Source organism: Panicum hallii, chromosome 1 (assembly GCF_002211085.1).
Source record: "Panicum hallii strain FIL2 chromosome 1, PHallii_v3.1, whole genome shotgun sequence".
Classification (NCBI taxonomy): domain Eukaryota; kingdom Viridiplantae; phylum Streptophyta; class Magnoliopsida; order Poales; family Poaceae; genus Panicum; species Panicum hallii.
The window spans coordinates 59,240,671-59,266,957 of NC_038042.1; the positions used below are offsets into that span (position 1 = coordinate 59,240,671).

General features: G+C 51.1%; 6 protein-coding genes across 10 annotated transcripts in view; 3 read left to right on the forward strand and 3 right to left on the reverse strand.

Moving 5' to 3' along the window:
• The window catches only part of LOC112892001, a 37,147-nt gene extending 30,309 nt beyond the window's left edge, over positions 1-6,838 (reverse strand). For all 3 annotated transcript variants that reach the window (XR_003228641.1, XM_025959041.1, XM_025959050.1), the window contains exons 1-2: positions 6,642-6,838; positions 5,738-6,007 (exon numbers count right to left, since the gene is read on the reverse strand). Coding sequence is in view for 2 of the 3 variants with exons in the window: in XM_025959041.1 (XP_025814826.1) it covers positions 5,738-6,007; positions 6,642-6,723 (352 nt within the window). In the remaining variant the exon portion in view is untranslated. The remainder of the gene's footprint in view (positions 1-5,737; positions 6,008-6,641) is intronic.
• A 1,789-nt stretch (positions 6,839-8,627) lies between these two features.
• Positions 8,628-16,268, forward strand: LOC112883568 (lysM domain receptor-like kinase 3). Of its 2 annotated transcripts, none has more exons than XM_025948895.1 (2): positions 8,628-10,499; positions 15,943-16,268. In XM_025948895.1, exon 1 carries the CDS (start codon positions 9,165-9,167, stop codon positions 10,431-10,433), a length of 1,269 nt encoding a protein of 422 aa, XP_025804680.1. In that variant the 5' UTR covers positions 8,628-9,164; the 3' UTR covers positions 10,434-10,499; positions 15,943-16,268. The 2 variants fall into 2 exon arrangements, with proteins under 2 accessions (XP_025804680.1, XP_025804670.1); XM_025948885.1 differs by lacking the exon at positions 15,943-16,268 and adding an exon at positions 10,732-10,902 and having other exon boundaries at positions 8,629-10,499.
• On the reverse strand, positions 11,586-15,754 carry LOC112883579 (serine/threonine-protein phosphatase PP1). Its single transcript, XM_025948904.1, has 5 exons — positions 15,526-15,754; positions 15,131-15,374; positions 13,440-13,999; positions 13,157-13,351; positions 11,586-12,008 (listed from the first exon to the last, which is right to left on the reverse strand). Exons 2-5 carry the CDS (start codon positions 15,306-15,308, stop codon positions 11,991-11,993), a joined length of 951 nt encoding a protein of 316 aa, XP_025804689.1. The 5' UTR covers positions 15,309-15,374; positions 15,526-15,754; the 3' UTR covers positions 11,586-11,990.
• A 1,608-nt stretch (positions 16,269-17,876) lies between the features above and the next one.
• On the forward strand, positions 17,877-19,690 carry LOC112876586 (2'-deoxymugineic-acid 2'-dioxygenase-like). Its single transcript, XM_025940732.1, has 3 exons — positions 17,877-18,159; positions 18,425-18,672; positions 18,763-19,690. Exons 1-3 carry the CDS (start codon positions 17,965-17,967, stop codon positions 19,340-19,342), a joined length of 1,023 nt encoding a protein of 340 aa, XP_025796517.1. The 5' UTR covers positions 17,877-17,964; the 3' UTR covers positions 19,343-19,690.
• A 1,302-nt stretch (positions 19,691-20,992) lies between these two features.
• On the reverse strand, positions 20,993-26,196 carry LOC112892071 (protein KINESIN LIGHT CHAIN-RELATED 2-like). Of its 2 annotated transcripts, XM_025959153.1 has the most exons (4): positions 24,503-26,196; positions 22,778-23,921; positions 22,580-22,655; positions 20,993-22,473 (listed from the first exon to the last, which is right to left on the reverse strand). In XM_025959153.1, the coding sequence occupies exons 1-2, from the start codon at positions 26,134-26,136 to the stop codon at positions 23,705-23,707; spliced, it is 1,851 nt and encodes a 616-aa protein (XP_025814938.1). In that variant the 5' UTR covers positions 26,137-26,196; the 3' UTR covers positions 20,993-22,473; positions 22,580-22,655; positions 22,778-23,704. The 2 variants fall into 2 exon arrangements, with proteins under 2 accessions (XP_025814938.1, XP_025814929.1); XM_025959144.1 differs by having other exon boundaries at positions 22,580-23,921.
• Positions 21,720-22,727, forward strand: LOC112892085 (RING-H2 finger protein ATL16-like). Its single transcript, XM_025959162.1, has one exon. It carries the CDS (start codon positions 21,720-21,722, stop codon positions 22,725-22,727), a length of 1,008 nt encoding a protein of 335 aa, XP_025814947.1.
• Positions 26,197-26,287: the final 91 nt, after the last annotated feature.

The following is a 26,287-nucleotide window of genomic DNA, read 5'->3' on the forward strand; positions in this document are numbered from 1 at the left end:
CAACAAGTGCGATATCTATACCGACCACAAGAGCCTAAAGTATTTCTTTACTCAGGCAGAGCTGAATATGAGGCAGAGGAGATGGTTAGAGCTGATCAAGGACTACGACCTGAACATTCAGTACCACCCCGGCAAGGCTAACGTCGTAGCAGACGCCTTGAGTAGGAAACACTATTGCAGCAATCTGCTAGTTCGTGAGGGGCAGCCAGCTCTGTGTGATGAACTCGAGAGGCTGAAGTTAGAAATAGTAGAACAAGGGCACCTGAACACAATGACAGTCAAGTACGATCTGGAAGATCGAATCAAGCAAGCACAGCGACGATGCCCGGAACTTCAGAAGCTCAAGCGAGCAATGCGAGACGGGAAAGCGACCGACTATCGGGTCGACGACCAAGGAACCATATGGCTGAAAGATCGCATATGTGTACCCCAGGATCAAGGGATCCGTGCCGAGATTCTGGATGAAGCGCATAACTCCAAGTACGCCATACACCCAGGGTGTACGAAGATGTACCAAGACCTGAAGGACCGTTTCTGGTGGAACGACATGAGAACGGACATAGCCGAGTTCGTGGCAAAGTGCGATATTTGTAGAAGGATCAAGGCAGAACACCAGCGCCCTGCCGGACTGCTGAAACCACTTAATATTCCCGTATGGAAGTGGGACGATATCGGCATGGACTTCATAACAGGGTTACCCCGGACTCTGAAGGGCAATGACTCCATTTGGGTAATCGTCGATCGCCTAACCAAAGTGGCACATTTCATCCCCGTCAAGACCACGTACCCCGTGAGCCGACTATCCGAATTGTACATAGAGAACATTCTGAAACTCCACGGAGCACCACGAAGCATAGTATCAGATCGAGGCCCTCAGTTCACCTCAAAATTCTGGCAGAGTTTGCACAAATCTATAGGGACTCAACTAGATTACAGCACCGCCTTTCATCCCCAGACCGATGGGCAGACCGAGAGAGTGAACCAGATACTCGAGGACTTGCTTAGAGCATGTGTGCTAGCCTACGGCAGTGATTGGGAGAAGAGTTTGTCCTATGCTGAGTTCACGTACAACAACAGCCATCAGGCCAGTTTGCGAATGTCACCTTTCGAGGCACTTTATGGCAGAAAATGCAGAACACCGCTGATGTGGTCAGAAACCGGAGAGAGATCGTATTTTGGTCCAGACTCGATATTAGAGGCTGAGGAGAATGTCGCCAAGATCAGGGAGAACCTGAAGGTAGCGCAGAGCAGACAGAAGAGCTACGCCGACAAGAGGAGAAGAGACCTCTCGTTCGAAGTCGGAGACCACGTATACCTGAAGGTGTCACCACTCCGAGGCACCAAGAGATTCCATGTCAACGGGAAGCTAGCCCCGAGGTTCGTTGGACCGTATCCGATCATTCAAAGGATCGGAGGATTGGCGTACAAACTAAACTTACCAGAAGAACTTGCTGGAGTACACCCAGTTTTCCACGTATCTCAGTTACGCAAGTGCTTACGAGTACCGGATGAGACAATACCCCCAGAAGCAGTGGACTTGCAAGAAACGCTTGAGTATGTTGAGTATCCCGTGAAGATTCTAGCCCGGGCAGATAAAGAGACTAGAAGAACCTCCATTCCCTACTGCAAGGTTCTTTGGAGTAATCACACCGAACGGGAAGCCACTTGGGAGAAGGAGTCCGATCTGAAAGAGAAATACCCACACCTTTTCGAAGACCAGGTAAGCCTTTAATCTCGGGGACGAGATTCTTGTGAGGGGGGGAGTCTGTAACATTCCATGTTAAAATTTGTAGGGATTGTTTAACAAAATTCGTGGATTTCAAAAACTTTTGTGTGTAAACATGATTTGAATGATTATTGCATTTCACTTGAGTTGGATTTTCGAAATTGTTTGATTCTCTTGAGTGAGATTTGAATTTGAAAGAGCCATTCAAATTCAAATCTATTTTCTAACCCTAACATCCCCCGTGGGCCGCAAGCCCACCAACCAAACGAACCCGAGCCCAGCTGCCCTTCCTCCCTTCCCTTCTTCTCCCCGCGCGCGAACCAGCCCAACGTCATCGGCCCAGCCCACCATCGCGACGCTTCTCGGCGCCGCGTCATCCTTCGCCCGGGGCAGCTGACGGGCGGGACCCACCCGTCAGCTTTCCCCTTCCTCCCGTCGCCCGCGCCCTCTCCTGGCTCCCGCTCGCCCGCGTCGCCGTTCGCCGCCACTCCGCGACAAGGCACCGTAACCGCCCGCCTCTCCCTTTTCTTCTTTCTCCCCGGCCGCGGCCCCGCTCCCCTTGCGTCACCTGGCAGCCGCGCCTCCCTGTCCCCGCTCCGCGACAGCCGCCGCGACCGCCCGCGCGCGCTCCACCTTTTCCCCGCCTCGGCCGCCCGCGCTGCCGAGCCCCTGAGCCGCTCGATGGCCGCCGCGTGGCCGTGGCACGGACGCCGGGCATCACCGCCCTCGGCGCCCGAGCCCGCGCCACAAACCCTAGACCGCCCCATAAGAAGCCCTCGGCTGCCACCCCAAAAACCCTAGCCGCCCGAGCCTTGCCCTCTTCCACCGCCGCCGTAGCCCGAGGAGAAGAGAGAAGGGCGGAGGGAGGAGGAGAAGTGCTGCGCGAGGAGGAGCCCGTGGACGACTACACCGCCGCCGCCCGGAGCTGCGCGAGGAGGAAGACGCCGTCCCACGCCGGAGCTTCACCGAGCCGGCGCCCCCGATCGTCTACGTCGACGTTGCAGCGCACCCCGCACGGCACCGACCCGCCTGCGTCGCCTCACCGCCGCACCGACCGTTTCCCCGTCAGCCCCCGGTGAGCGCCACGGCCGCCACCCTTTCCTTCCCCACTGCTGCCGGCGTGTGCCACTGGCCGCCGATGAACCCTCAGTAGTAGGCCGTAGGATCTCCCTTCCCTCCGGCCGCCGTGCCGTTTGTCTTCTGCAGGAGCCCGACGCGCCGCTGCTCACTCCCGCAACCGCCGTCGCCCTTTCCGCCGCCGCCGTCGTGCCGCGGGCCCGGAGCGCCGGTGCCCCGCGCACGGCACGGCCGCGCCGCGGTCCTGGGCAGCCAGGCACCGCGCGCGTGCGTGCACGCCCCCGACCGAACCCAAGCCGAGCTGCTGGCCCAGCCTCGCCACACCCACGCCACGGCCACGCCGTGCGCAGCCACCCCGCGACGCGACCGTGACGTCGCGTTCGCGTCGCGGCCGGGTCACAGGGGCATTTCCCCGAGCACCTTTCGGGCGCTCTCTCACACGCACCCACACGCACGCACGCACACCTTCTGTCGCACCGGATCCGGGCCGCCACACCGGATCCCGCAGAGGCTGACCGGTGGGACCAAGCTGTCAGAGGAAAAAAGGGAACGACGCCGCCGGCCCGCGAGAGGAGGAAGACGAAGGGGCGGCCCAGCCAGAAGGAAAGAGAGGGAGAAGAGGAGGCCCAGCCCGTGGAAGAAAGAAAGCCGGCCCGCGGAGGGAGCCGAGCCAAGACAAGCCGAGCCGAGCTTCGCGCTCGCGTAGCCCACCTGCCCGAGCCGGCCTGCTGAGCCGCAGGCCGAGCTGAACCCCGAGCCGCACCACGCGCTTAGCCGGGCCTCGAGCCGGCCCACTCCCTTTCGGCCCAGAAACCGAGCCATGATCTTTTTCTTTTACCCGGCTGACCCGTGGGGCCCATCCGTCAGCCTCGGGCTGAGGCTGACCGGTGGGGCCCGCTGACCATTGCCCGCTGACCATTGACCGCTGACCCGCTTTGACCGTTGACCGTTGACCGGTCAACGTTGACCGGTCAACGATGACGTCAGCAGGGCCCACTGCTGACGTCATCACCCGGGACCCCCTCTGCTGACGTCATGCTGACGTCAGCAAGCCACGTGGCACATCCAGGTGCTGCCACGTGTCCCTGTTTTCAGGCTTTCTTTTCTAAAAATCCTTTATTAATTTCAGAAATGGGATTTTCCTTAGAAAATTCATAATAAATTATCGGGACCTCCGAAAATTATGAAACCAGTTTCATAATTCTTCTAAAATCATGAGCCACCTGTTAGAGTAGGTTTTGTGATGATTTGGATCTTATTTGCAACCTTTTGTGCACTTTTGCACTTTGGACCCTACTCTTACTCGTATTTACGAATAGGACCCGTCCGCGAGGAGCTGACCGACGACCAGGACTACCCGGAGACTCAGGAGGACTTCGAGGAGACGCCAGGTTCACGCCCATCTACGAATTGAACTCCCATTAGGCATTTGCTTGTAGTTATGCTATTGCTGTATGTGTGTATATATATATATATATGTATATATATTTCGAGATAAACCTGCATGGCCTCTTTACGATCCATACTCCTTGTCAACCCACTTTGAATTGCTTATTATATGATATGCCTTGTAAATCCTTGAAAGTGTATGTGTGGGATATGGATGGATAGTCTTGGCGTGTGTGAAGTGATTCCCATCAGGAGTTGGTGATTAGGGCTTAGCCGGGAGTGGGCGACCTAACTCGATCGTGGATCGAGGGCTTGGGGTGTGTATCTTGGCACACCCTACGGTGTACCTGTGGCGGGTACAGTTCTGGTTACATGTTGAGGTGTTTGGGGCACCCGTTAAGGGTGCAGTTGCGGACCACCGTGGTGGATACGCGTGTGACGAAGATGCCCGCTCCGGCAGATAAGGACCGAGTGAGAGTAACCATGACTTGTGGGACTTTGTAAGCGTGCACACCACTTACCCATTATGAGGGTGGGCCCGGTCCGGACTTAGCAAGCGCGGTACCAAGCCGGTAGGAGGATCGAGTATCGGTGCAGGGGAAGGAGGTGCTGACCTCACGTTCCCCGAGACGCATGGGAGGCTTCACAGTCCCGGGGCGACCTCTCGCGGGAGGATGCGCCCAAGACCCGGGAAAGCCGGATGGTGCCGTGGCTCCTATTTCCGTTTCGTAGACCGGTGTTTCGTATACTAGTCGGCTGATCTCCGACTAGTGTCGATTCGAGTGGGACCAGGTGTACAACCCCTGCAGGGTGAAAACTATACGTATAGCCGCGTCCTCGGTTATGGACATCCCTACTCCTCTGTTGCTCTTATTAGCTAGTGTTACTCATGATTTCTACCTCCCTCTAGAATTTTTGTCCTGCCAGTGGGCAGTTGAGATGCGAGGAGAGGGAGTTCTCGCATCGACTTGGTGGTGTTGGAAGGTGTGTGTGACCGGGAGTCCGGAATGCCGGAAGAGCCCGAGTCGGAAATGAAAGGAGATGTGAATTCTTACTTATATTATATTGCATGCATAGGGAAACCCCCAGCTCTACCCTTGAACTTGTTATATCCGTAGAATAGACCAATAAAGCTTGCATACGGATGGTGACGTGAACCTATCCCATTCCTTGGGGATAGCCTGGTACGATGCAGGATCCGACCCGGAATTCGACCCCAACGACGACGGATGGTACGACTGAGGCCCGAGCTACGCTCAAGTCGCCTGTGGAGGTGGAACCCGAAGATGGAGGACGGCCGAAGACCTAGCTACCGCTATGCGCTTTTTGCTTGTTCGATTTAGCCGAAAGGCTTGTAATAAATCCCGTACTACAGATCCTCTGGATTTATGTAATAATTAAACCCGTGATTGACCTTTTTATGAGCATGACTGTGATATTATGCCTGAAATGAGTTCTGTATGTGATAGCGCTTGATCCAGGGACTATCACGACGATACAGGGAGTCGGATTCCTCGATACGGGAATCCGGTTCGTTTCAGTACGAATCCCGGCTGGCCATCTTCATAGACCTGGTCTCGCAGATCTTGCATGTAAAGATCATGGCAAGGTAGTGCCTGGGCGAGATCTTCAGGTTGGAGGTATCTCTGACCTTGAAGCTGGGCTCCGGTGCAGGGACTGAAGCTGGAGGCGTGTCGGTTCTGGAACCCTCTTGCTCATGGTCCAAAGGATTGTTGTCCGATGCATTGTTGCTTGCTTCGGTAACTGTCAGGAGGGATCTTAGCCCTGCAGATGTGGTTGGAGGAAACGAAAATCCTGCAACGACACGACACGAGCTTTCAGTTCAGCGCTCAACTCATCTGCATTTCAAAGTTGGAAACAGAGCTATGGTACACACAAGGATGAAATGGCAACTGCGAGTAGACCATTTGTGCTCACAATCACAACTTGGGAGTCAGTAGCAGTTATTAGGTCTTTGCAAAAGCAGGGTAATACCGTAGTAGTTGTCTAGTACTCTAGTAGTAACAATAGGGGGGATGTACTAGCTATCAGCATAAGGAGCAGTCGAGTCGGCTATTCTGTTCATGAGAGCAGTGAGGAACAGTTTGTATTGCCCACTGCGTTTCAGGACAGAGGATTTGTGGAAAGCATAAACCGCGGGGTTATAAATTCGTTAAGCCTACTAAACATGGGGACGGACAGACACATCATGGGCACACAAAACCCAGTCATGAATCCAAACCGAAACCTTGACGGCGCACACAGCCAATCTAAGCATAAGCCTGCAGCTAGGGCCCTAGGGGATGGGGGAGGACGCTGGAGCACAAGGCACCCACTAACCCCGAATGGAAGCACAGCTAAGACAAAACACAGCAATCGAGAGAGAGAGAGAGAGAGAGAGAGAGAGAGAGAGAGAGATAAGGGGTGCGAGGGGTAAAGATCCGTGTACCTCGGGAGGAGGGGGCGGGCGAGTCGGCGTTCGTGGCGGCGAGGCGGCGTCTGAGCAGCGGGAGCAGGCGGGCGGCGGCCATGGCGGCGGAGGGAGGAAGCCTCTCGAAGATGGAGACAGAGACCTGCTGCGGTCAGAGACAGAGAGGAGGTAGGTGGACTGGGGGAGGCGTGGCCCCCCGTGTGCTGCTGCTCTTCTCTTCTCTTCTCTTCACTGGGGAAGAAAGAAAGAGAGCGGCCCGCGGGCGGCGTTTTAAGTGGACCTAGATTCTGTCTGGGCTTTCTGATGGGCCTGGCAGTGCTACAGTTATATTGGGCTTAGCACTAGCGATGGTGATGCGTTGCTAACGAGATGCTTACGAAGCTAGTAGTTTGCTATTGGGCTCTTGACTTGCCCCCTATGAAGTGAAGGCCAGGTCCTTGATTTGGAGGATCAAAGATGAGGATGGAGCAGCTAATGATCGAGCAAGCGCATACGTAACACTCCCGTGCTGGTTAATTAGTGGTTGCTTCTCCTTACAGACTAACGGGCTAGCTGACCAATCATCATCAATTCACCATGAGATCGATGATGAGGTTGGTCGATAAAGCAGCAGCAGCAAAGAAGCAGTATCTGCTGATCATGGTTACGAATCTAACCAGCCACAGATTGATGAGCTAGCAGAGAAGTGAAAATATCTTATACCCCCTCCGTTCCAGTATACAAGGGCATAATCACCTCTGGTTTAAAGATCAAGAAATTTATTTAATTCTCTCTATCAACATTAATATTACTGTATCGATGTACGTGCATACAGAGAGGGCGCATCTTATATAATATTATGGGACTTGAGTAAAAAATGGTTACGCTTTATATATTATATATTAGGATCTATATTAGGACGGAGGGAGTACTATGTATAACCAGCCATACAGATGATTGTCCTTGCCCATCCTTCGAGGATACTACTTTCGGTTCCAAATTACAATTTATTTTGATTTTTCTCTGTACATCTAGATGATACATAGCAAAAGCTATTTATTAAAAAATCTAAAATAAATTATAATTTAGAACAGAAAGACGTATGTATAGATATGTATAGTTAACTACTTGCTGCTGCTGCTGCAACAGCATATATCTACTCCAGCTGTTAGCAGCCGCCAGCCATGCTTGCATGATGTCGCGTGCATATATAATATTTCTATGGTAAATCAATCATTCATTCGGATACTAATAAGTACAGCACACAGGCCGCATGTGGGGGTCCTCCTCAGTTAACTTGCATTGTTTGCTTGCATAGCATACGATCAATGGATGGAGTGGCCAGCGGAGGCGCAGCGCATCTCTCGGCTAGCAGCTTCGTCAGCGATGTCCAATATTATTGGCTGCTTCAATTCGTTCTCTCCAGGAAGCAAGCCAATATGCAAGCAAGATGGTTTTAATTTGCAGTCCTTGATGCGTACTTCCTCCATTCCAAAATATAGATTATTTTTGATATTTTAGATTTATAGTATTTATTATGTATTTAGATATAATGTATATCGAGGTGCATAGAAAAATTTATGAACCTATAAAAGTCAAAACGACTTACATTTTAAAATATTTTGGAATAGAGGGAGTACGATGATGAATATTGGACGGATGTCGCAGTCCCGTCGCCCTCACACTCAACCATACAATTTGTTCTCTTCCTAGCTTTTAGTCCATTTATTTAATTTATTTATTTAGGCACCGGGGTTTAATTACTGCTCGTGTAAAGTCAAACCTATTGACTGGTTTTATTTTAGAGTATTTCTCAAATTAAAGGAATGCATGGCAATTGACAGACTCACCAAGAGATGGAACGAATTAATACGATGTCAAACCGTAGATACAAACCGTGAACCATTCATGAATCCATTTCTTAGGCTCATCATAAACAAATAACTGAGTGGACTTAACAACCTAATAAAAAAACTTCTGCTTTCCACACGAGCACCATGCTGCATGTAAAAGACGATGTCTTGATACCATCAAACAGATGAGAAAAGAGTTCGCCTGTATTTTATGACCCGATAATCGATCCATCACCAAGCAACTCTGGACCAGCTCCATTCCTCCATCTAGAAGAACAGTTGCCCTGCACAGCCGTATTCAGCCAGTGCAACACAAGTACATCGAGCTAAATTACACACAAATCATGTACTAACAATGGATACCCTACGGTCAGTGAAAGCTGTGCAATGGTCAAACACTCACATAATACAAGTGTCTTTGCATTTGCAAGAACAAAAACTGAAAAAAATCAGGTTATGTTGTTAGTATTAGCCTATGGAGTGGGTTGTTTGACCTGCCTTTGACCAGCCATCCATCCATCCTTGTGTCCTCTCCGACTCTCCGTTCCCCTTCCTCCCGACCTTCTCCATCCGTTGCAGAGAAAAAAGGACCAAGCTTTATCGCATCACCGCCCCTCTAATCGCGAGATCGAGATCGACACGACAACACAGCACCATCAGGGGGAGCGAGAGGTGGTTGGTGGCCGCGTCGATCGGCCGCTCGCTCCCCATGGTCGGCCCCAAGCCCAACCGGATGTGCAAATCCAAGAGCGCCATCGCCACCACCGCCTCCACCACGGCCGCCGCCGCCTCCACCCCGCGAAACCACCGCTCGCCGCGTTCGACCGCAACCAGCTCCTACCCGGCTGCCTACTCCTATTCCACCTCCTCCTCCACCGCCACCTCCTCCGCGGCCTCCCTCGCCGCGCTCCGCGACTCCCTCCCGGAGCTGCCGCTCCTCTTCACCTTCCACGACCTCGCCGCCGCCACCGCTAACTTCTCCTCCAAGCACCGCCTCCTCCGCGCCGCGCCCTCCTCCTCCAACTCCTTCCGCTGCTCCCTCCGGGGCCACCCCGCCGCGGTCTTCCGCCGCCCGCTCCGCCGCGACGCGCGCGAGGTCACCGCGCGCCTCGCCGTCCTCGGCCACTGCCACCACGCCGCCATCGCGCGCCTCCTCGGCGCCGCCGCGTCGCCCGACCGCACGACGCTCTTCCTCGCCTACGAGCTCGTCCCCGACGCCGCCCCGCTCTCCGCGCTGCTCCGGAACCCCAAGAACCCGTCCTTCACCCCGCTCGCCACCTGGCACTCGCGCCTCCAGCTCGCCGCCGACGTTTGCGACGCGCTCTACTACGTCCACCTCCAGGCGGATACCATCCACAACCGCCTCTCCGCGTCCTCCGTCCTCGTCTGCGGCGACGGGCCCCTCCCCCGCGCCAAGATCGCCCATTTTGGCGCCGCCGACCTCGCCGGCGAGCTCCCGGTCGAACAGAAAGACGACACCGAAGAGTCCAGGGGCAGCTCCGGGGGGCACCGCCGCCGCAGCAGCCGCGGGAGGCGCATCGAGGGCACGCGCGGGTACATGGCGCCGGAGCTCGTGTCGGGCGGCCCGCCGTCCCGGCGCTCCGACGTGTTCGCGCTGGGCGTGCTGCTGCTGGAGCTGGTGTCCGGGCAGGAGCCGGTGCGGTACGAGATGGGGAACCGGGGCACGGGCGAGTACGAGAGGACGTCGCTGATCGAGACCGCGGAGGCCGCGGCGGCGGAGGGCGGCGGGGAGGGGATGCGCCGGTGGGTGGACCGCAGGCTGAGGGACTCGTTCCCCGTGGACGCGGCGGAGTCGCTTACCGCGCTGGCGCTGCGGTGCGTGGCCAAGGACCCCCTGGCGCGGCCGGACATGTCGTGGGTGGCCGCCAAGGTGTCCAAGCTGTTCCTGGAGGCGCAGGAGTGGGCTGCCAAGTTCCGTGTCCCCACCGACATCTCCATCTCCATCGCCCCCAGGTGAGGTGAGGTGGTGGTTCCCGATGCTGGCGCCATTGCTGCTCCACACCTGCGACGGCAGCCAAGGAAGGTATTTTGCCTCTAATAGCAGTTGCTGATCTTGCCATGATTAGCGAGTGCTAGAGTTGAGATACTGATAGCAGTGTAGAGGTGTTCCGACCACCACTGAACAAGCACATAGCTTGCCTTGCACTCGAATTGATTGATTGTTAATTTGGGAGGAGTTTAGGGTTCGCATACTACTAGATTCTAGTGCTTACCCTTGTTTTTTTTCCTCTTGTACTTATTGTTGATGTACACAGGAGTGACATACAGTAAGTATCTGCACATACTAGTACGTGGTATACAGACATTCAGCAGCTTTGGCTGGCAAAAATCTTCTGCAATTGGGCAGGCTATGATTAGGCAGATGTACACTTGCTTGTTACAGATGGAAGAAGAAATCCTTCCGGGAAAAGGTAGAACTTTGTCAATGCTGTGTGTATGCACCGAGTTAATTGGTTTGGGCATCTCTTCCTGCCGATTGTGGCAGAAAAAATGCTGCCGTTTATAGCAATTTCTTCTTCCATTTGATGTGGATGTGTCTGGTGGTCAATTCAACGGAGAGAAACTCATCTCCAGGCAACGTCAGCATCCAATCCTCGGTCGCCTAGTGAGTCCGGCGGCATGTCGTAGACGTCGGGGAAGAAAGGAATCGGATGCTGTTGCCTGTTGCTGTGGGAGATTAGGATTTCTCCTCCCCCAGCGCAGCCACGTCCACGGTTCATGTTGCAACGACGACCATTTTGATTTTCGACGCCAGAGAACCTGATTCCCATGCTTCGGAAAGGAAGAACAAAATCGAATTCTACAAGTAGCTAGGCTACCAGTCTGTTCACAGCACACGTCTTTGAAGGAATGCAACAGCACAGAGCTTCTCCTGAAAAGAAAACAGAAACCTTCTGGGATTGATGTCTTCAATTCCTTTGCAGGCAGCTTACGTGCTTAGGCATGCAGCGCGTCTTCAATTCAGAACACCACAGAACAGAAAAGAAAAAACCCTCTGAATATGCTGCTTTGCATCATGGATGACCTTGCATATTCCTGCCAGAGGCTCAAATCATGCAGAACCCAAATCAAACAGCTCAACCATCAAAAGATAGAAGAGAGAGGGAGGGAGAGAAATCAACAATATCTGATGTGTAGATTCAGAAATAGGAAGGAATGGTGCTGACTAGTGTGATCACCCCATGCCAAGTGGATGGACATTCCGTCCAAAGGCACCCGAAAGGCTCAAGCAATCTTATTGGCGTATGCCTGCCTGAATCTTTCCAATTTAGGACGCAAAGGAAACAACAGTCTTCATTCACATCCTCTCATATCATAGGAGATCCGCACAGTAAAAGCCAACAATACATTACAAGAGTGTTAATCCAACATGGAAGATGTACAGTTCCTTTGCAAGGAGAGTTGTACACATCTGCTCTTTCAGGCCCTGAGGTTTCGGTGAAAATGCCTGTTAATTGAAGCTGCTGTAAGATCAGCCCCTGAACATCGCAGCTTGCTCATCATCGGACCATAGTCACCATCCTCTTAATGACTGTCAAATAAGAGCAAGAAAAAAAAATTAGTTGCATGGTCACAAAGTTAACCTAAGTGTCTAGATGATTTTGAATGATTTTTTCCATAGTGCCTGACAAAGTTTCAATTCCATGCTAACCATCTCAATTATGATATTGTGTTAGTGTAGCAGAGGGCCGGAGCTAGGTGAGTTCCTCATTTCTATTTGAGTAAATTTGAAAATCCAATCCCAATGTGCATGGACGATTGGAAGGTTCATCCAACTAGTTAAGGATATTACACTATTTCCTTACATCATCATAGCTGATGTAGTCATGTGGGGTTAGCAAATAAGACCTCTACATCACCTAACCATCTGTCATATTCTTGTTCTGCCATACTCAGTGGGGAACAAAACAAGATAGGTCAACTTGAAATACAGGTTCCACTGTTATGTAACCTTCAGTATGAGTTGAACTGTAGGAAAGGTCACTGTCAAAACCAACTATTCCCTCAGTGATAATGACATGCACTTCCACAGCATAAAAAATATAAATGACGTGGTGGGAGAAACCGAAACCTGCCGAAATGTATTCTAAAGCAATCTGATAGACCATGCAACTATGCACATATTTTCATGAACAAAAAAAAAGCCAGAGCAAACATGAAAGATTAATTTCAATAGTGCAGGTACATAATAGTAAGTTGCAGCAGTCTGTTGATAACTTGATATAACAGGTAGCTGCAAAGAGATCGTTTTAACTAATATCTATAAATCACCATAACATCTAGTTGACACAGCTTGGAAGTGCCACTAAGCAATTGAAGTTCGATTATGAGAACTTGTACAGACACACACAAAAACAAAATATAAAATAACAGTGCTGAGATTTGCAGGCTAGACACTAGTAATGATACAATCTCATATATACAATAAAGAAAACTCATCAGGTGCAGGTGTTGGTGAATGGTTTGATGCTCAGACTAAAAAATGATTTGAATAATCATACATCCAAAATTTAAATGGCTACAGTATTAGTTAATGGTAATACTAGCATGCCACAATGAGTTTGTAATGTTTTTGACAATCATAAACCATAGAAAGAATGAACAAACTATTTCATAGGGTGATGATAGTGTACTTAGCAGAAGGTGTGTATGAACTGTTTCCATGTTAATCATGCATACCTTGAAGCCAGATTTGTTATTAGTTGAACCAGCCAACATCTTCCTTGCAGGCTTCAGTATTTGGAAGGAGCACATCAATGTCTCATCTACACTCATCATGGCACCAGCATTATCGAATTCTCCACAGTAGTTAGGGGCCGAGAATATTGTTACAAGTTGGCGGTTAGCGAAAAACTCATATCCATCTTCGACAACCTGAATTCCGACAAGGTAACCATTAGTTAACAATCAATTTGCTTGGTAAGGGTGTAAGTAGGTCACATTCTTTCAGAGTACAGCAAACCTGATGAGCTCTGCAGATGAGGTCCAAATCATGCTTCTCAAGGAATTCAGCGACTTTATCGGGCCCAAATGTATATGAAACACCTCGATCATTTATGGCCCAGCCTTGTGCTTCATTGGAAGGATCAGACCAAAGAAGATCACAGAGCAGTCCAGTATCAGGCACATCCGTGGGACGATTCAGATTGAGTATTTGATCCAGCTTGTTCAACTCGGGGGAAAGACCACCATGCATACAAAGTATCTTCTCATCTATCAGTGCTGACACTGGTAAGCAGTTAAAACAGTCTGTGAATGTTTTCCAGAGTTTCACACTGAATCTGCGCTTGCACTCATCATAAAAACCATAGATGCGATTTACTGACGCGCATTCATGGTTGCCCCTTAGAAGGAAAAAGTTCTCTGGGTACTTGACCTTGTAAGCCAAAAGAAGACATATTGTTTCCAGGCTTTGCTTTCCGCGGTCCACATAATCACCCAAGAAAAGGTAGTTGGCCTGAGGCGGATAGCCACCATAATCAAATAGCCTCAGTAGATCAGAATACTGGCCATGGACATCACCTGATCAGAAGAAAATACACAAGATCAACAATTGTTATGAAGCTTTGTTAAAGATGTTTGAGGCTAACTTATACTCAAATCAACAAAATCACTATAGATATCATTACAAATAGTGTTGAGATTCAATTTAGCTGATAAGATACTGCTAGAACTTGAAGGGTTTGCTGTTATCTACCACAAAAGACAGTATATAAACCTAGAAGGAGGGGGGCAAACGGGTTATAAAATAGTTGTGCTTTATCGGCGATCAAGCACATGTTAACTGTCAGTGTGATTAAACACATATTAGCGGTCACTGTCAGTGAATTATCTTACCATGCAATCTTGTCAACAATACAAATGAACTATTACATGCTCAAGATTTCAGTACAATACAACAATGCTAGCATCCAGTTTACAAATCGTTTGCTTTTATTCAGTTTATGAATCCTTTGCTTTAGTGAACTTTATTTAAGTGCACAGCTTTAATCTCCCATGGGATGTTACTCAAATTTCCGCATGGTTATAGACATCTATGTTGTTCTCTTCAAAAGTTTTCTCGTTATAATATCCAGAACAGATTCATCGTGTAAAGCATTAGAATCCTTCTGCAAGTAACAGAAGCCCACTTAAAGATTGAGGGCATGCAGCATTTTTTGGAACATCTGAAATGTGATCTTGAAATCGCCATTTAATCATACAAACTCCATAATGACTCAACAGTCACCCAATGCATAGATTCCTTTAAGATTTAGCATTACTAGTTGAAGATACGTGCAAAATCTGTAATAGAACCATCAAATAGATGGTAAAAAAAAAGTAGCAGCCCTTTTTTCCAGCAGATACAACCAGAGTTTCTATTCCAGGTATGCCTAATCACTACGAACAGCTACGCGCTACAAGCATATATGCACCTCTACTTCAATCCTCGATTGATTCTTCAATCCATGAAAAAACTAAGCAGAATTGGATTGGATTGGAAATGATTAGTTTTAATTAAAAGATCGGGTTTAGTACACCAGCGAGACCCAAAAAGGCACATACCAAACAGCGGGATACCCCGTTGACCAACCAAATCAATCCCCAAAGTGACATCTCGGGTGCTACCGGCATGAAGCAATTGTTCAGGCGCCACAGGGTAACGGAAATTACCGCAGATTTTGATGGGGGCCTCGAGCTCCAGAAGGTTAGGCTGCTGCAGGAAGATCTCCTTGGCGGCAGCGCAGAGCTGCTTAATCTCCGACTCTGACAGCTGCGCGTTCTTCCCCGGCTTCAGATTCTTCACCTCCAGCAGCCGCCGTATGATGTCATCCAGCAAGGCCGGATCCATTTCCTTCCTTCTCCGAGCTCTTCAACCCTTCCACCACTCTTCTCGAAACTTCTCAACAACTCAAGACTAGTAACAGTAAAGAAAAACGATTTTTTTACAAGAAAATCTCGAGATGCAGATCGAAGAAATATAGTTTGCTCTGCTCGCGGGATGGATTGGAAGAGGAGGGATTCAGTTTTGTGATCGGGGTGTATCTGGGGCACAAAGATGCTAGTACCTTTTTTTCTTGGTCTTTCTGGGCTTCTTTTTTTCCTAGGATGCTCTCTTGTTCTTGTTCTTGCAGATAAGGGAGGCTGTTTGGTGGGTTTTTGGAGGGGATTCGGATTGGATTCGCGACTGTCCTCTCTGATTTCTTGTTCTTGGCATTGGTAATGGGTCTCCCTCTCTCTCTAGCCCTGTGTGCCTGTCTCTCTCTTCCCCCTGTGCCAATTCCCCAAAGACTTGTATTGGACTTTGGAATAAAAGCTGACCCATTTTATGGTTAAGCCCTCCAGTTACTTGATCCGTCATGTTTGCGTCCTTGGTTGGAGATTACAAGAACATTATTGGATGATTGCCGTTTCTTTTTTCCCCCAGTCCTCCCCCACAGCTCCCTTTCATCTGACAGTTCGTTGTTTGGGTCTGCCTGATTTAGGTCCTTGGCATACCAGTACACAAGTAGGGGCCTTTCGGATGGAGGAAGCCATAATCGAGAAGAGAAGAGTCAGTCAGTGCCAACCAACACTGATGTTTGTAGAAAAAATGGCTACAAGAACTTATGGCTTGGAGAGACTTATTCTTCCCTGTACTGTTTTTGTCCTCGCAACCGTCTCTCTCTATTTTTTTTGTCAGTTCTTTTTTTTTTCTTTCTGAGTACCAGTACCACAGCCATTAGTCATCGGCATCTGAAAAACAGAAAGGGCGCCAATGGTTGCAGTGAGCACACACGAGTTTCGTATCGTAGGAGCCAATTTAACTGTCTTATAATTCTGAACGAACTCTCAAACGCTCAAGATGACACTTGTGAAGTGTTGAGACCGAGATATATTTTTGAGTTGTCATGGTGTTGACTTGTAAACTATTCCAGGGCATGCTAGGCCGTTACAGTGGTCTGCGGTTGCTTCTTCTCTTGGAAACTTTTCAATTTTACATTGGTTTATAGAAATAACTTCCAGATACGCACAGGCTGCGAGAAAGAGGAAAATGATCCTTTTCCTGCAAAAGCGAAAGGGATCGGAAAACTCCACTCCATCATCACTTCTCAATTTTGCAAGAGATGGGAAAACTTGCATTGTTCCCTGGCCTTAAACAGGGACAGCCATTTTGCAACCGCTGCCACTAGCAGAAAGGTAGCGAGTGTACGTATTGTTCAGAGTAGTCTATTCCTAGGATTGCATCAGTAGTAGTTGTGGCGAACTACCCTTGATCGCCGATGCAAGCCTGGAGTATGTTTCTGAATGGGATATTGGACCCTTCTCCTTTTGTTTTTTTTCCTGTCTCTCAATAGGAGAGAGGTTGGTGTGCTTTCTCAGTTCTCATGTGTGATCATAGACACGCTCTGGACAAAACAAACTGGATGGTGATGACTGGAGACTGATGAGTGGTTTCATACCTGCATGTTTTTTTTTTGTCTCCCTGCCTTTGGAATCTTTGAACACGAGGATCCATGCCATGGAAACTTCTTCCAAGGGAGACTACTAATCATTGTTGACCACACAACCAAAAAAATATCACTCCTGTTTTCTTTTGTTAAAAAGATATCTACAGGATTAAAAAAAATTCTCTGCGCGGAGTATGCATACATTTCATTCTGTCATCAGGCTATTGACGCCTTTGTGTCATGAAAACTGGGCAACAATAGCATCTCAGAGAGGAACTAGGTAAGGAGCAACTAGATAGCTGTCATTTCATTCTCTCTCAAAATTTCAACAAGATGGAGGCTCGGCGTGCTTAAAAATTCAGGCATCCGCACAAGTAGTAGATAGCTGATCATGAAGAGGCTAGGGTTCGTGCTGGTATGCATTCTCCAGCAGGATCTGCGTGCCTCCCTCCCAGATTGCTGCTGGCACCTTGTTGGTCACCACCAACCTGCATTATGAAATTTTTCGTGATGCTCTTAGGATCCTTAAGACCTTTACTCTTTCCAGATTTTTTCCTCGCAGAATATAACAAAAAGACATGATCGTTGTAGGAACTGATCGCTCAAATAAATTAACCCCCCACGAACCTGTTCAAATGTATTTAAATTCAGTGTTAGTTGAAGCGAAGCGAGGCACATAAACATCCCCCCAATCTGATGAAAACTTTTGCTGCCATCAGCGTCCAGCATCAGGCTGAAAAAGATCTCTTTTATTTTGATGATTTGAAGAATATGAAAAGGTCTAAAACAAATCAGCGTCCGTCCCGTACTATTTGTTTTGCTTCCAATACCATCAAGCCGGCCAAACAAACAAGTACTGACACTGATTTTTTCTTAAGAAAAGTCAACTTGTGCGGATAGAGTAATCTGCAGTCTCGTGTATTGTACCCATACCACGACAAAATGGTTCGTTCCCAGTTGTGGTCAGAAGCCCTGAATCCCAAGATGCTTTTGTTCATCGTTGCATAAAAGGTGCAGGGACGTAGAGGGGTAGAGGCGCATATCTCTGAAGCAACGCGAGAAATCCAACGACTTCCGATGGCAGCAGAGCCCCTCTCCAATGGCGCTGCCTACCAGTCAGTGCCTGAATCCTACGTGCTCCCGGGGGACAAGAGACCGGGGAGCTCACCGTCTTCTGCAGCAGCGATACCTGTAGTTGACCTCGGCGGCGATGACCCTGACAGGATTGTGAAGCAGATCATGGGTGCCGGGAGAGAGTTCGGTTTCTTTCAGGTGAATTTGTGTCTGAATTTCTTCTTCAGTTGCCTGTCAGTCTTAGCAACTGTCTGATCTGAAGGGAAGATGCGACATTTACCTAACAACCGGTTGTCGTGCAGCTTGATGTGGCAGATTACTAATTGGCCGTAGTAGATCTTAAATTCCTCCTGAACATCTCAAAAAAAAAAGTCCATGGAAAATCTTTCAGTTTCTGACATTCTAGCCTGTCGTGAAAGCATATGACATGTTTGGAGGTCCACACACACACTGTGACATGCAGGTGATCAACCATGGCGTGCCAGGGCAGGTGATGGGCGAGATGATGAGCAGTGCGGAGGAGTTCTTCGGGCTCCCCACGGAGGAGAAGATGGTGCTCTACTCCACCGACAGCAAGAAGCTTCCACGGTTCCACACGAGCATCGGCAACGACCAGGAGAAGCTTCTCTACTGGAGGGACTGCCTCAAGCTTGGCTGCTACCCCTTGGAGCAATTCAGGCACCAGTGGCCTCAAAAGCCAGCCAGGCTCAGGTAACTTTGCCTTTGCCGCTTGAGATGTTTGACATCCTGCGCTCGTGTCGTGGCAAAGTGGCAATTGGTAAGAAATTTTGACTCATGCAGGGCGGCGTTGGAGGCGTACACGACGGCGGTGAGGGCGGTGGCGCTGCGCCTGCTGCGGCTTACCGCGGCGGGGCTGGGGCTCGACGAGGGCCACTTCGAGGGGGAGCTGACCGCCGGGCCGGTGATCATGAACGTGAACCACTACGTGCCGTGCCCGGAACCGAGCCTGACGATGGGCCTGGCGCCGCACTGCGACCCCAACGTCGTCACCGTCCTCGCGGACAACGGCGTCTGCGGCCTGCAGGCGCGGCAGCGAGGCAGCGGCGGCGGCTGGGTCGACGTCGAGCCACTCCCGGGCGCGCTCGTCGTCAACTTTGGGCACCAGATGGAGGTGGTCAGCAACGGCGCCCTGCGGGGCGGCGAGCACCGCGTGGTGACGAACGCGCGCGCCGCGCGGACGTCGCTGGCCACGTTCGTCATGCCGGCGATGGGCTGCGCCGTCGCGGCGGCGCCGGGGATGGTCCCCGACGGCGAGGCCCCCCAGTACAGGCCGTTCACGTACCAGGAGTTCATGGGCGCGTACACTGCGGCGATCGGCGATAGGGACGCCGTCCTGGCACGTTTCCAGAACAAGGACTGACCTGACCGCTCGTCGTCTTGGTCGCATCCGCTGCAGGTTGTATCGTGGTGATCGCGTTGCTGTGTTTCTCCGGGGAATTCCGTCCGATCCCGAGAGCTAGTATTGGCAGGTCTGAGTTCTAAAGATGTCACTAACGGTTGATCGGAGGACATCAGCATCGATCTCAGCGACCGATCGAGCCATCCGCGGAGAGGAATCTGCGATGGGCACGCCAGAGAGCCGCTACCGCGGACTGCATCAGTTGTTCTCACGGGCAGAGGTCGCCGGCGACGACTCGGCGGAGCCCTGGTGGCGCGCGCGGGGGTCAGCTATACAGATGCGAGCGAGGGAGACGCTGGAGGACGCAATCGCAGCCGCATGTTTCTGATCGAACGGCTCGGGCATAGCCAAGGGGTGGACGGTATTTGGCCCTGGCGGTCGCCGTGCGCGCTTCAAGCCACCGCCGCATCTCGGCTCACTGCCGCATGAAACGGAGCCGTCCTGGAGAGTCCTCTTGGCATGAATGTGGCCACCCGCGTCGTCGTCGTTGTCGTCTGCTGTCGCGGGCAGCAGGCTGCTGCCTGATTCCGAACCTCTGCGGCATGTTTAACAGGTCAGGCAGGGGGCGAGCATGATGATGGTGAGGGAGCCGGAGCTCTAGCCGCGCTTGTTCTACTCCTGATGGGAGGAGATGGGTAGGCGGCTGACTGCTCGATCCTAGGACGCGTTAGGCATGACTATACTGCCGTGCTGTGAGCCTGTGACGTCCGACCAAGCTGATCAGCCTAGCTAGTGCCAGTCTGATGGTTGAAACAGCAGTCAACAAGCGACTTCCAGTTGCAGCCCGAGGAACGGCCTGACGCCGGCGGCGGCGATCGACCGATCAAGCAATTTGCTGGCCGCAGAACGGGAGCGCGGGCTTGCTGGCCCAGACGAGAGGAGCCTCTGCCCCTCCGCGTCCAATGCGATGCGAGGACCGCCGGAGAATCATCTTCGTACGATCGGCCGGCGGCTCTCGGGCTCTGCAAGCCTGCTGCACGCGTTTTTTTTGTTCTTTTCGTAACATGCGTTGCGTTGTTGTTACAAATCCTGCTGGACCGGGCCCGGCCGAGCTAGACTTTCAGCTGACAAAGGTGGCTACCAGCATCAGGCCATGTCGTGGTGCAAGAAGGCAGGCAGGCAGGCAGGCATGCAGGACGAGGGACAGCAACATCTCAGCGGCGACCAACAGCTTCATGCATGCTGCCAAGGAGAGGAATGACCACGCATTATCTCCATCATTCTACTCAAATCTTTCTGCGTCCCATCCTATCGTACGGATTGGTTCATTCATCGTAAGCAAGCAAGCAAGCACTATGATTGTTGATTACGATCTGCTTACATAGAGAACGGCGATGCATGTAATCCGAGAATTACTGCACTTTCTCAGGCTCTCTAGCTCATAGCCTAAACCCACAACGAACTGTCAAAGGCCATCATCTCCTGCCCTGAATTGTACTGCAAACCATACACAATAATCATGGGAATTTACTTCATTTACCGTTCTTAGTTAGCAGCATCGCTGCATCAGTTGCACTGTAACAAGCAAATAATTGGTGTGCAGGGACCCAAAAAGGAAAGAAAGACCGACCAAAAGCAAATGGAGTCGTGCCCAATTTCATTTTATTTTTACCCCGCCGCTCCCTCCAGGCTCCACGTTTACAAGTAGCAGAGAAGAAACAAACGGAACCATCCAACGCAACGCCTTAAGCAACAGCAGCAGCTGTGAAGCCGCAGGAGGGTTGGCGTGTGAGCCCTGACCTGCGACGGGGGCGAAAGTCTCGCCGGGAACACCGCCGTCGCACGTACGATCGACGGAGAAGAAAAATGCTCCAGCGCCGCGTCGTCGTCTTGTCTCACTCGCTCGACCGCATCAGCTTCGTCAGCACACAGAGTGTCCCTGTCTCTCCTCTACTCCCGCTCCACCGTCTCCTTCCTTCCTCTTCCGCTCTCCATCCCGCGCCGCTGCACACCCACATCAAAGCTTCACAGGGCCCCCTCACCTTTCTTTGATCGCTAACTTTTTGCACTGCTTTTCCTTCTTTTTTTTTTCAAAGACACCTTTTTGCACTGTTGCTCGCCTCACCTCCTTCTAGACCGAGTACTGCACGCACTAGGCGTTTCTCCATCTGCTTCAATTCATGCCTTTCGTCTCCTCTCTTCCATACCTCAATCACCGCGTTTTTCCAACCTCACCATCCATTCTTCCCTCCTACCTTCCGAGCCACACACTACATATGCATCACCGTCAACAGCCCCTGTAATTCCCTTCTTGCTCACCTCTAGCCTGCAGGACTGCAGGTTGTAGAATCCACCCACCGCTTGTTGCCGCCGATTCTGCAGCCTCATCGTCGAATCCATGGATGCAGGCCGGGGCAGCACCATCTTCCCGATGCCGCAGATTCCAGCGATGCTTTTCCCACCACCACCGCCGCCCCCATTGCCACCCTCCTACTCCTTTTCCTCTTCCACCTCGGCCCACCACGCGCGATCCATCACCAGCTTCCCCATCCTCGTGCTCACCGTGCTCGGCATCCTCACCGCCTCCGTGCTCCTCCTCGCCTACTACGTCTTCATCATCCGGTGCTGCCTCAAGTGGCACCGCAGCTCCCCCTCCGACGCCGCCGGCCACATTGCCCGCCGCAGACAGCGCCAGCCTGCCACCTCTGGCACCAGCGGCCTCCCAGTCTCCGGCGCACCACCCACAGAGGCGCGCGGGCTCGAGGAAGCCGTCATCCAGGCATTGCCGGCCTTCAGGTACAGGAAGGCCATCAAGAATGCCGCCGCCGCCGCCGCCGCCGCCGCCGCTGATTCTGCCCCCATGAGCGAGTGCGCGGTGTGTCTCGGTGAATTTGAGGACGAGGAGAGGGTCAGGATGCTGCCTGCCTGCCTCCACGTCTTCCACGTCGACTGCATTGACACTTGGCTCCAGGGCAACGCCAACTGCCCGCTCTGCAGAGCAGCCATCACCGGCCACTGCCTGCTTCCGCCACTGGATCAGCTCCCGCGGCTCGACGAGGTGGCCATCCAGGTCACCCCCACCACTGAGGAAGATGAAGAACCCACGCGGGCACAGCAGCAGCAAGCCAGCACGGCTATGGCGTCTTGTCAATCTGCAGGAGACACCGCTACAGATCAACAGGCCAGCAGTGACAAGAGGAAGAGCAGCAATGCTTGGCGTGATATCGATATCAGCAGTAAGGCAGATGAGTGCATTACGGAGAGGCGGGACAGAGATGTTATTCCCTTGAGGAGGTCCTTCTCCATGGGCGAAATGGCTGGTGGGGAGGTTCACCTGCAGATTCACAACATTTTGCAGAGGAATACTCACTTCCATGGGGATGATGGTGATAGCAGCTCAATGTAGTGTATAGGGCTTTTAGTTTGCTCAATATTCTTTGCTGAGGAATGTGATACCTTGGGGCATCGTGTCTTCCATCATCTGTTCAACTGTTTAGCATTATCCAAGATATATGGTTATAAAGGACGGTTTTGAAATGTTTCATGGTTCAACTCAAGATGTGCATTTTTGTACTAGAACATTCATCACAGAAACATGAAAGTCTTCCAGCCTGCACGAGTCCATGAAAAAAAAATGCACGGCCAGTTCATTTGGCTGAAAATTGCCTTAAAGTTGCAGACACGTGGGACACAGAATGGTCACACGATTATAATGAGGGCTCACCGGCTAGATAAGAAAATGATTACCATAATTTCAACTTTCAGATCTCACAGGTATGTGTAAGAAAGAGAATAGGACAGCAAAGTACATAACAGAAAAGTAAATCATCTAATGATGAAACTATGAAAGGGCAGCGTTAAGTCTTACCATAGAAGTTGAAACATTAATTTTTCTTAAAGGACAAAGAAAAACATAAAACCGGAATGACAGAAAGATAAACATTTTGAATTTACACCTATATTTATCTAAACATCAGACCTAAAAGTCCCACCAAAAAACTTCTTGAATGGCAGACTGTGTGGAAATTTCTGTCATAAATACATCATAGCTTGACTGATCAGGGGTCTTCCTTGCTGCAGGGAACTGGCAGTTCACCAAACATTGATTTCTGGAATACAAATATTTGTACTACTACATGTAACAACTAACAAGAAACTCAAATTCTTCAACCAATATTTGCATTGCATCAAGTACCTATTCTTTATGAAGTGGAAAAAGGCACATTTGATCACTTTAGATAAGACTGTCAAGTCTTCTAGATGGTACGGAACTTCTCTTAATGGAAATAGCTACATATTCAGGAAAGATTAATTCTACCACGAACTGGACACCAATATGTTATAATAATAGAAAATATATTGCCTCAAGACTGAACTTAGAGGTTACTGTTGCACAGCTTTGGCGGAATCAGAATCTGTTTCCTGTTCCTGAGGCTCGGGCAATGCATTTGCTGGACCTCCGGGTGATAGGGATGTGAGGGCCTTTGTCTTAATCTGGTTGTACAGTCGAATAGCTTCCTTGAGCTCATCCCTAGCATCAGGGCCATGGCTTCGCCATGAATCAACCACTCTCTTTTGGAACTCCATAGCCAGGGCATAACTGTAGTCAGAAACATGAGGAAATATTAAAGTTGGAAACAAAGCAGCTTGCGTTCCTAAAAAAATAAAACAGTAACAGAACTTAACATCTTACAGCCAGTAATCTTGATCTAAATCTTGAGGAGGCCAATACCACATGATTGGATTATAAGGTCTAGAGATGGCTTCCTTTTTTTTAGTACAGTATGCTATTTTGAAGGTTGCATAGGCATGCCACACGTTGGCCTGTACACAGCTCCTCCCCTGCTTACAGCATGTCTGAACCAGCCACTATGCTGCCGACCAAGTTTGTGTATACAAGACAACAAGGCACCAATATCTACCTTGTAATTCCAGTATCTTAACATCCAACAGTAGAAATGGAGTGTACTTGAGCGTAAGCTGTATTTAGTATATGCTAAGTTACTAACCCATTCAAACTATCTTAAGAACACAAATATGCACAATGGCATGTGAATTATCTTAGAATATCTAATTTTGTGTCTGGTTATATTTGAGTAGCTAACAAATAAAATCATGCTAAAGATTGTTTTGAGAGAGAAACGAAAGAAATTATATTGTAATGCATTTGTGAAATAGTACCTTCCCATAGCATTGTATGAGTTAGCAAGGCTCTGGCAGGCCTCAATGGTATCTGAATGATGAGGCCCTAAGGAAACATCCATGACTTCTTTGGCGAGTGCAAACATCTGTGCAGCAGACTGCGGTCGGTCCATCTCCATGTACGCAGCACCCAAGTTGTTATACACATACCCTACTCCATAATGCTTTGGACCAAAACTGTCCTTCATCCTCTCCACTGCATCCTCCAAATATGGGATAGCTTCCGAGACCTTGCCAGTCAAGAGCAACAGCCACCCAATCCTTGCTGCTACATTGCCCTCCAAGTGCTGTGCCTGAGGGATCCTCTCAAGCATCGCCAGGCTCCTCTTCAGCAAAGATATCGCCTTGTCAAACTCGTTCACCATCTCATACAGTGAGGATACCTCTATATACGCCTCTGCCACCTTGTCAGGTGTGGTCAATTCCTTCTTCTCCAGTATGTCACAAGCAATCTCCAAGCACCTCTTTGTATCCCCAGCCTTCTCCTGATTAGCAAGGGCCTTCGCCATTGATATGAACACTAGAGCTCGCATCTCACTGTCCTTCTCCACCTGCTTAGCGACGTTCTTCAACACACTGATAGCCTCATCAAACTTTCCCAATGCAATTTTGATGTTTGCCGCATCAATCTCGGCGTGCAGGAGCTCAGGGCCAGCTGCACCCCAGCTCTTCATCACCTTCTGCGAAATCTCATTCTGCTCAAGCGCCTGCTCATGCTGCTCCAGCCCAGTGTATATTACCCCAAGCAGACGCCTGTCCTGTGCAACCTCCATAGAGTTCTTGCCGAGCGTCGATTCATGCAGCTCCAACGCCTTCTGGCACAACGGCAGAGCCTGCTTGAAGTCGAGCAGGGTGGCGTACGCCTCCGCGAGGTCTCGGTACGCTGCTCCCAGCTCCCTGCTGCCCGGCGGCAGGATGGACTCCTTGAGGTCGAGGCAGGCGCGCATGTCGGCGAGCGCCTCCTCCCGCCTCCCCAGCGCCGTCTTCACGTTAGCTAGCTGAAGACGCACCGCGTGCGCCACGGGCCTCACGTCGAACCCTTCCGGTTCTTCCCCAACCCCAAATGCGACGCTTCTATCGGGGATGAGCGGTGTGAGGAGGCGTAGCGAGCGGGCGAGGAAGGAGAGCGCGTCGTGGAAGCGGGAGAGTTCGAAGGAGGCGGAGCCGGCGAGGTGGAGTGCCATGGCGAGCGAGACGGCGTCGGAGGCGGAGACGGAGGTCGAGGCGTTGGGGTTCGCCTCGAGGATTCCCAGGCATCGGAGCGCGAGGGAGAGGACCCGGGACGGGTCGGCGGAGCCCGATGCCTCGAGGTGCTGGCCGAGCTTGAGGCAGGCGAGGGCGAGGCGCTTGTCGTTAGCGGGCACGGTGGCCTCGAGGCGCGAGAAGGCAGCGAGCATGTCTTTCGTGGTCCTCGCCGTCTCGAACGCCTCCTCAGCGGCCTCCGCGACGGCGGCGGCGGCTGCGGAGGAGGCGGGGACGGGAGGCGGCGGTCGCGGCGAGAAGTGGCGGCGTGGCGGCGCGGGAAGGGGGTTTAGGGTTTTGCGCGCGGGGGTCGGGACGGGGCCTCGCAGGCGGGACCTGAGGAGGAGCGAGGCGGCTCGGCGCAGCGCCATGGCGATCGGGCGGTTGGTGAGGGCGGCGGCCGGCGGTGAGGGCGAAGAGAGGGGAGGAATTTGGGCGGTGGGCTGGGCTTCCTGGTTTTAGCATTAGCTCATTAGCTATGCGCACTGGGCTGGGCCGATAAACACATGATATCTACCAAGA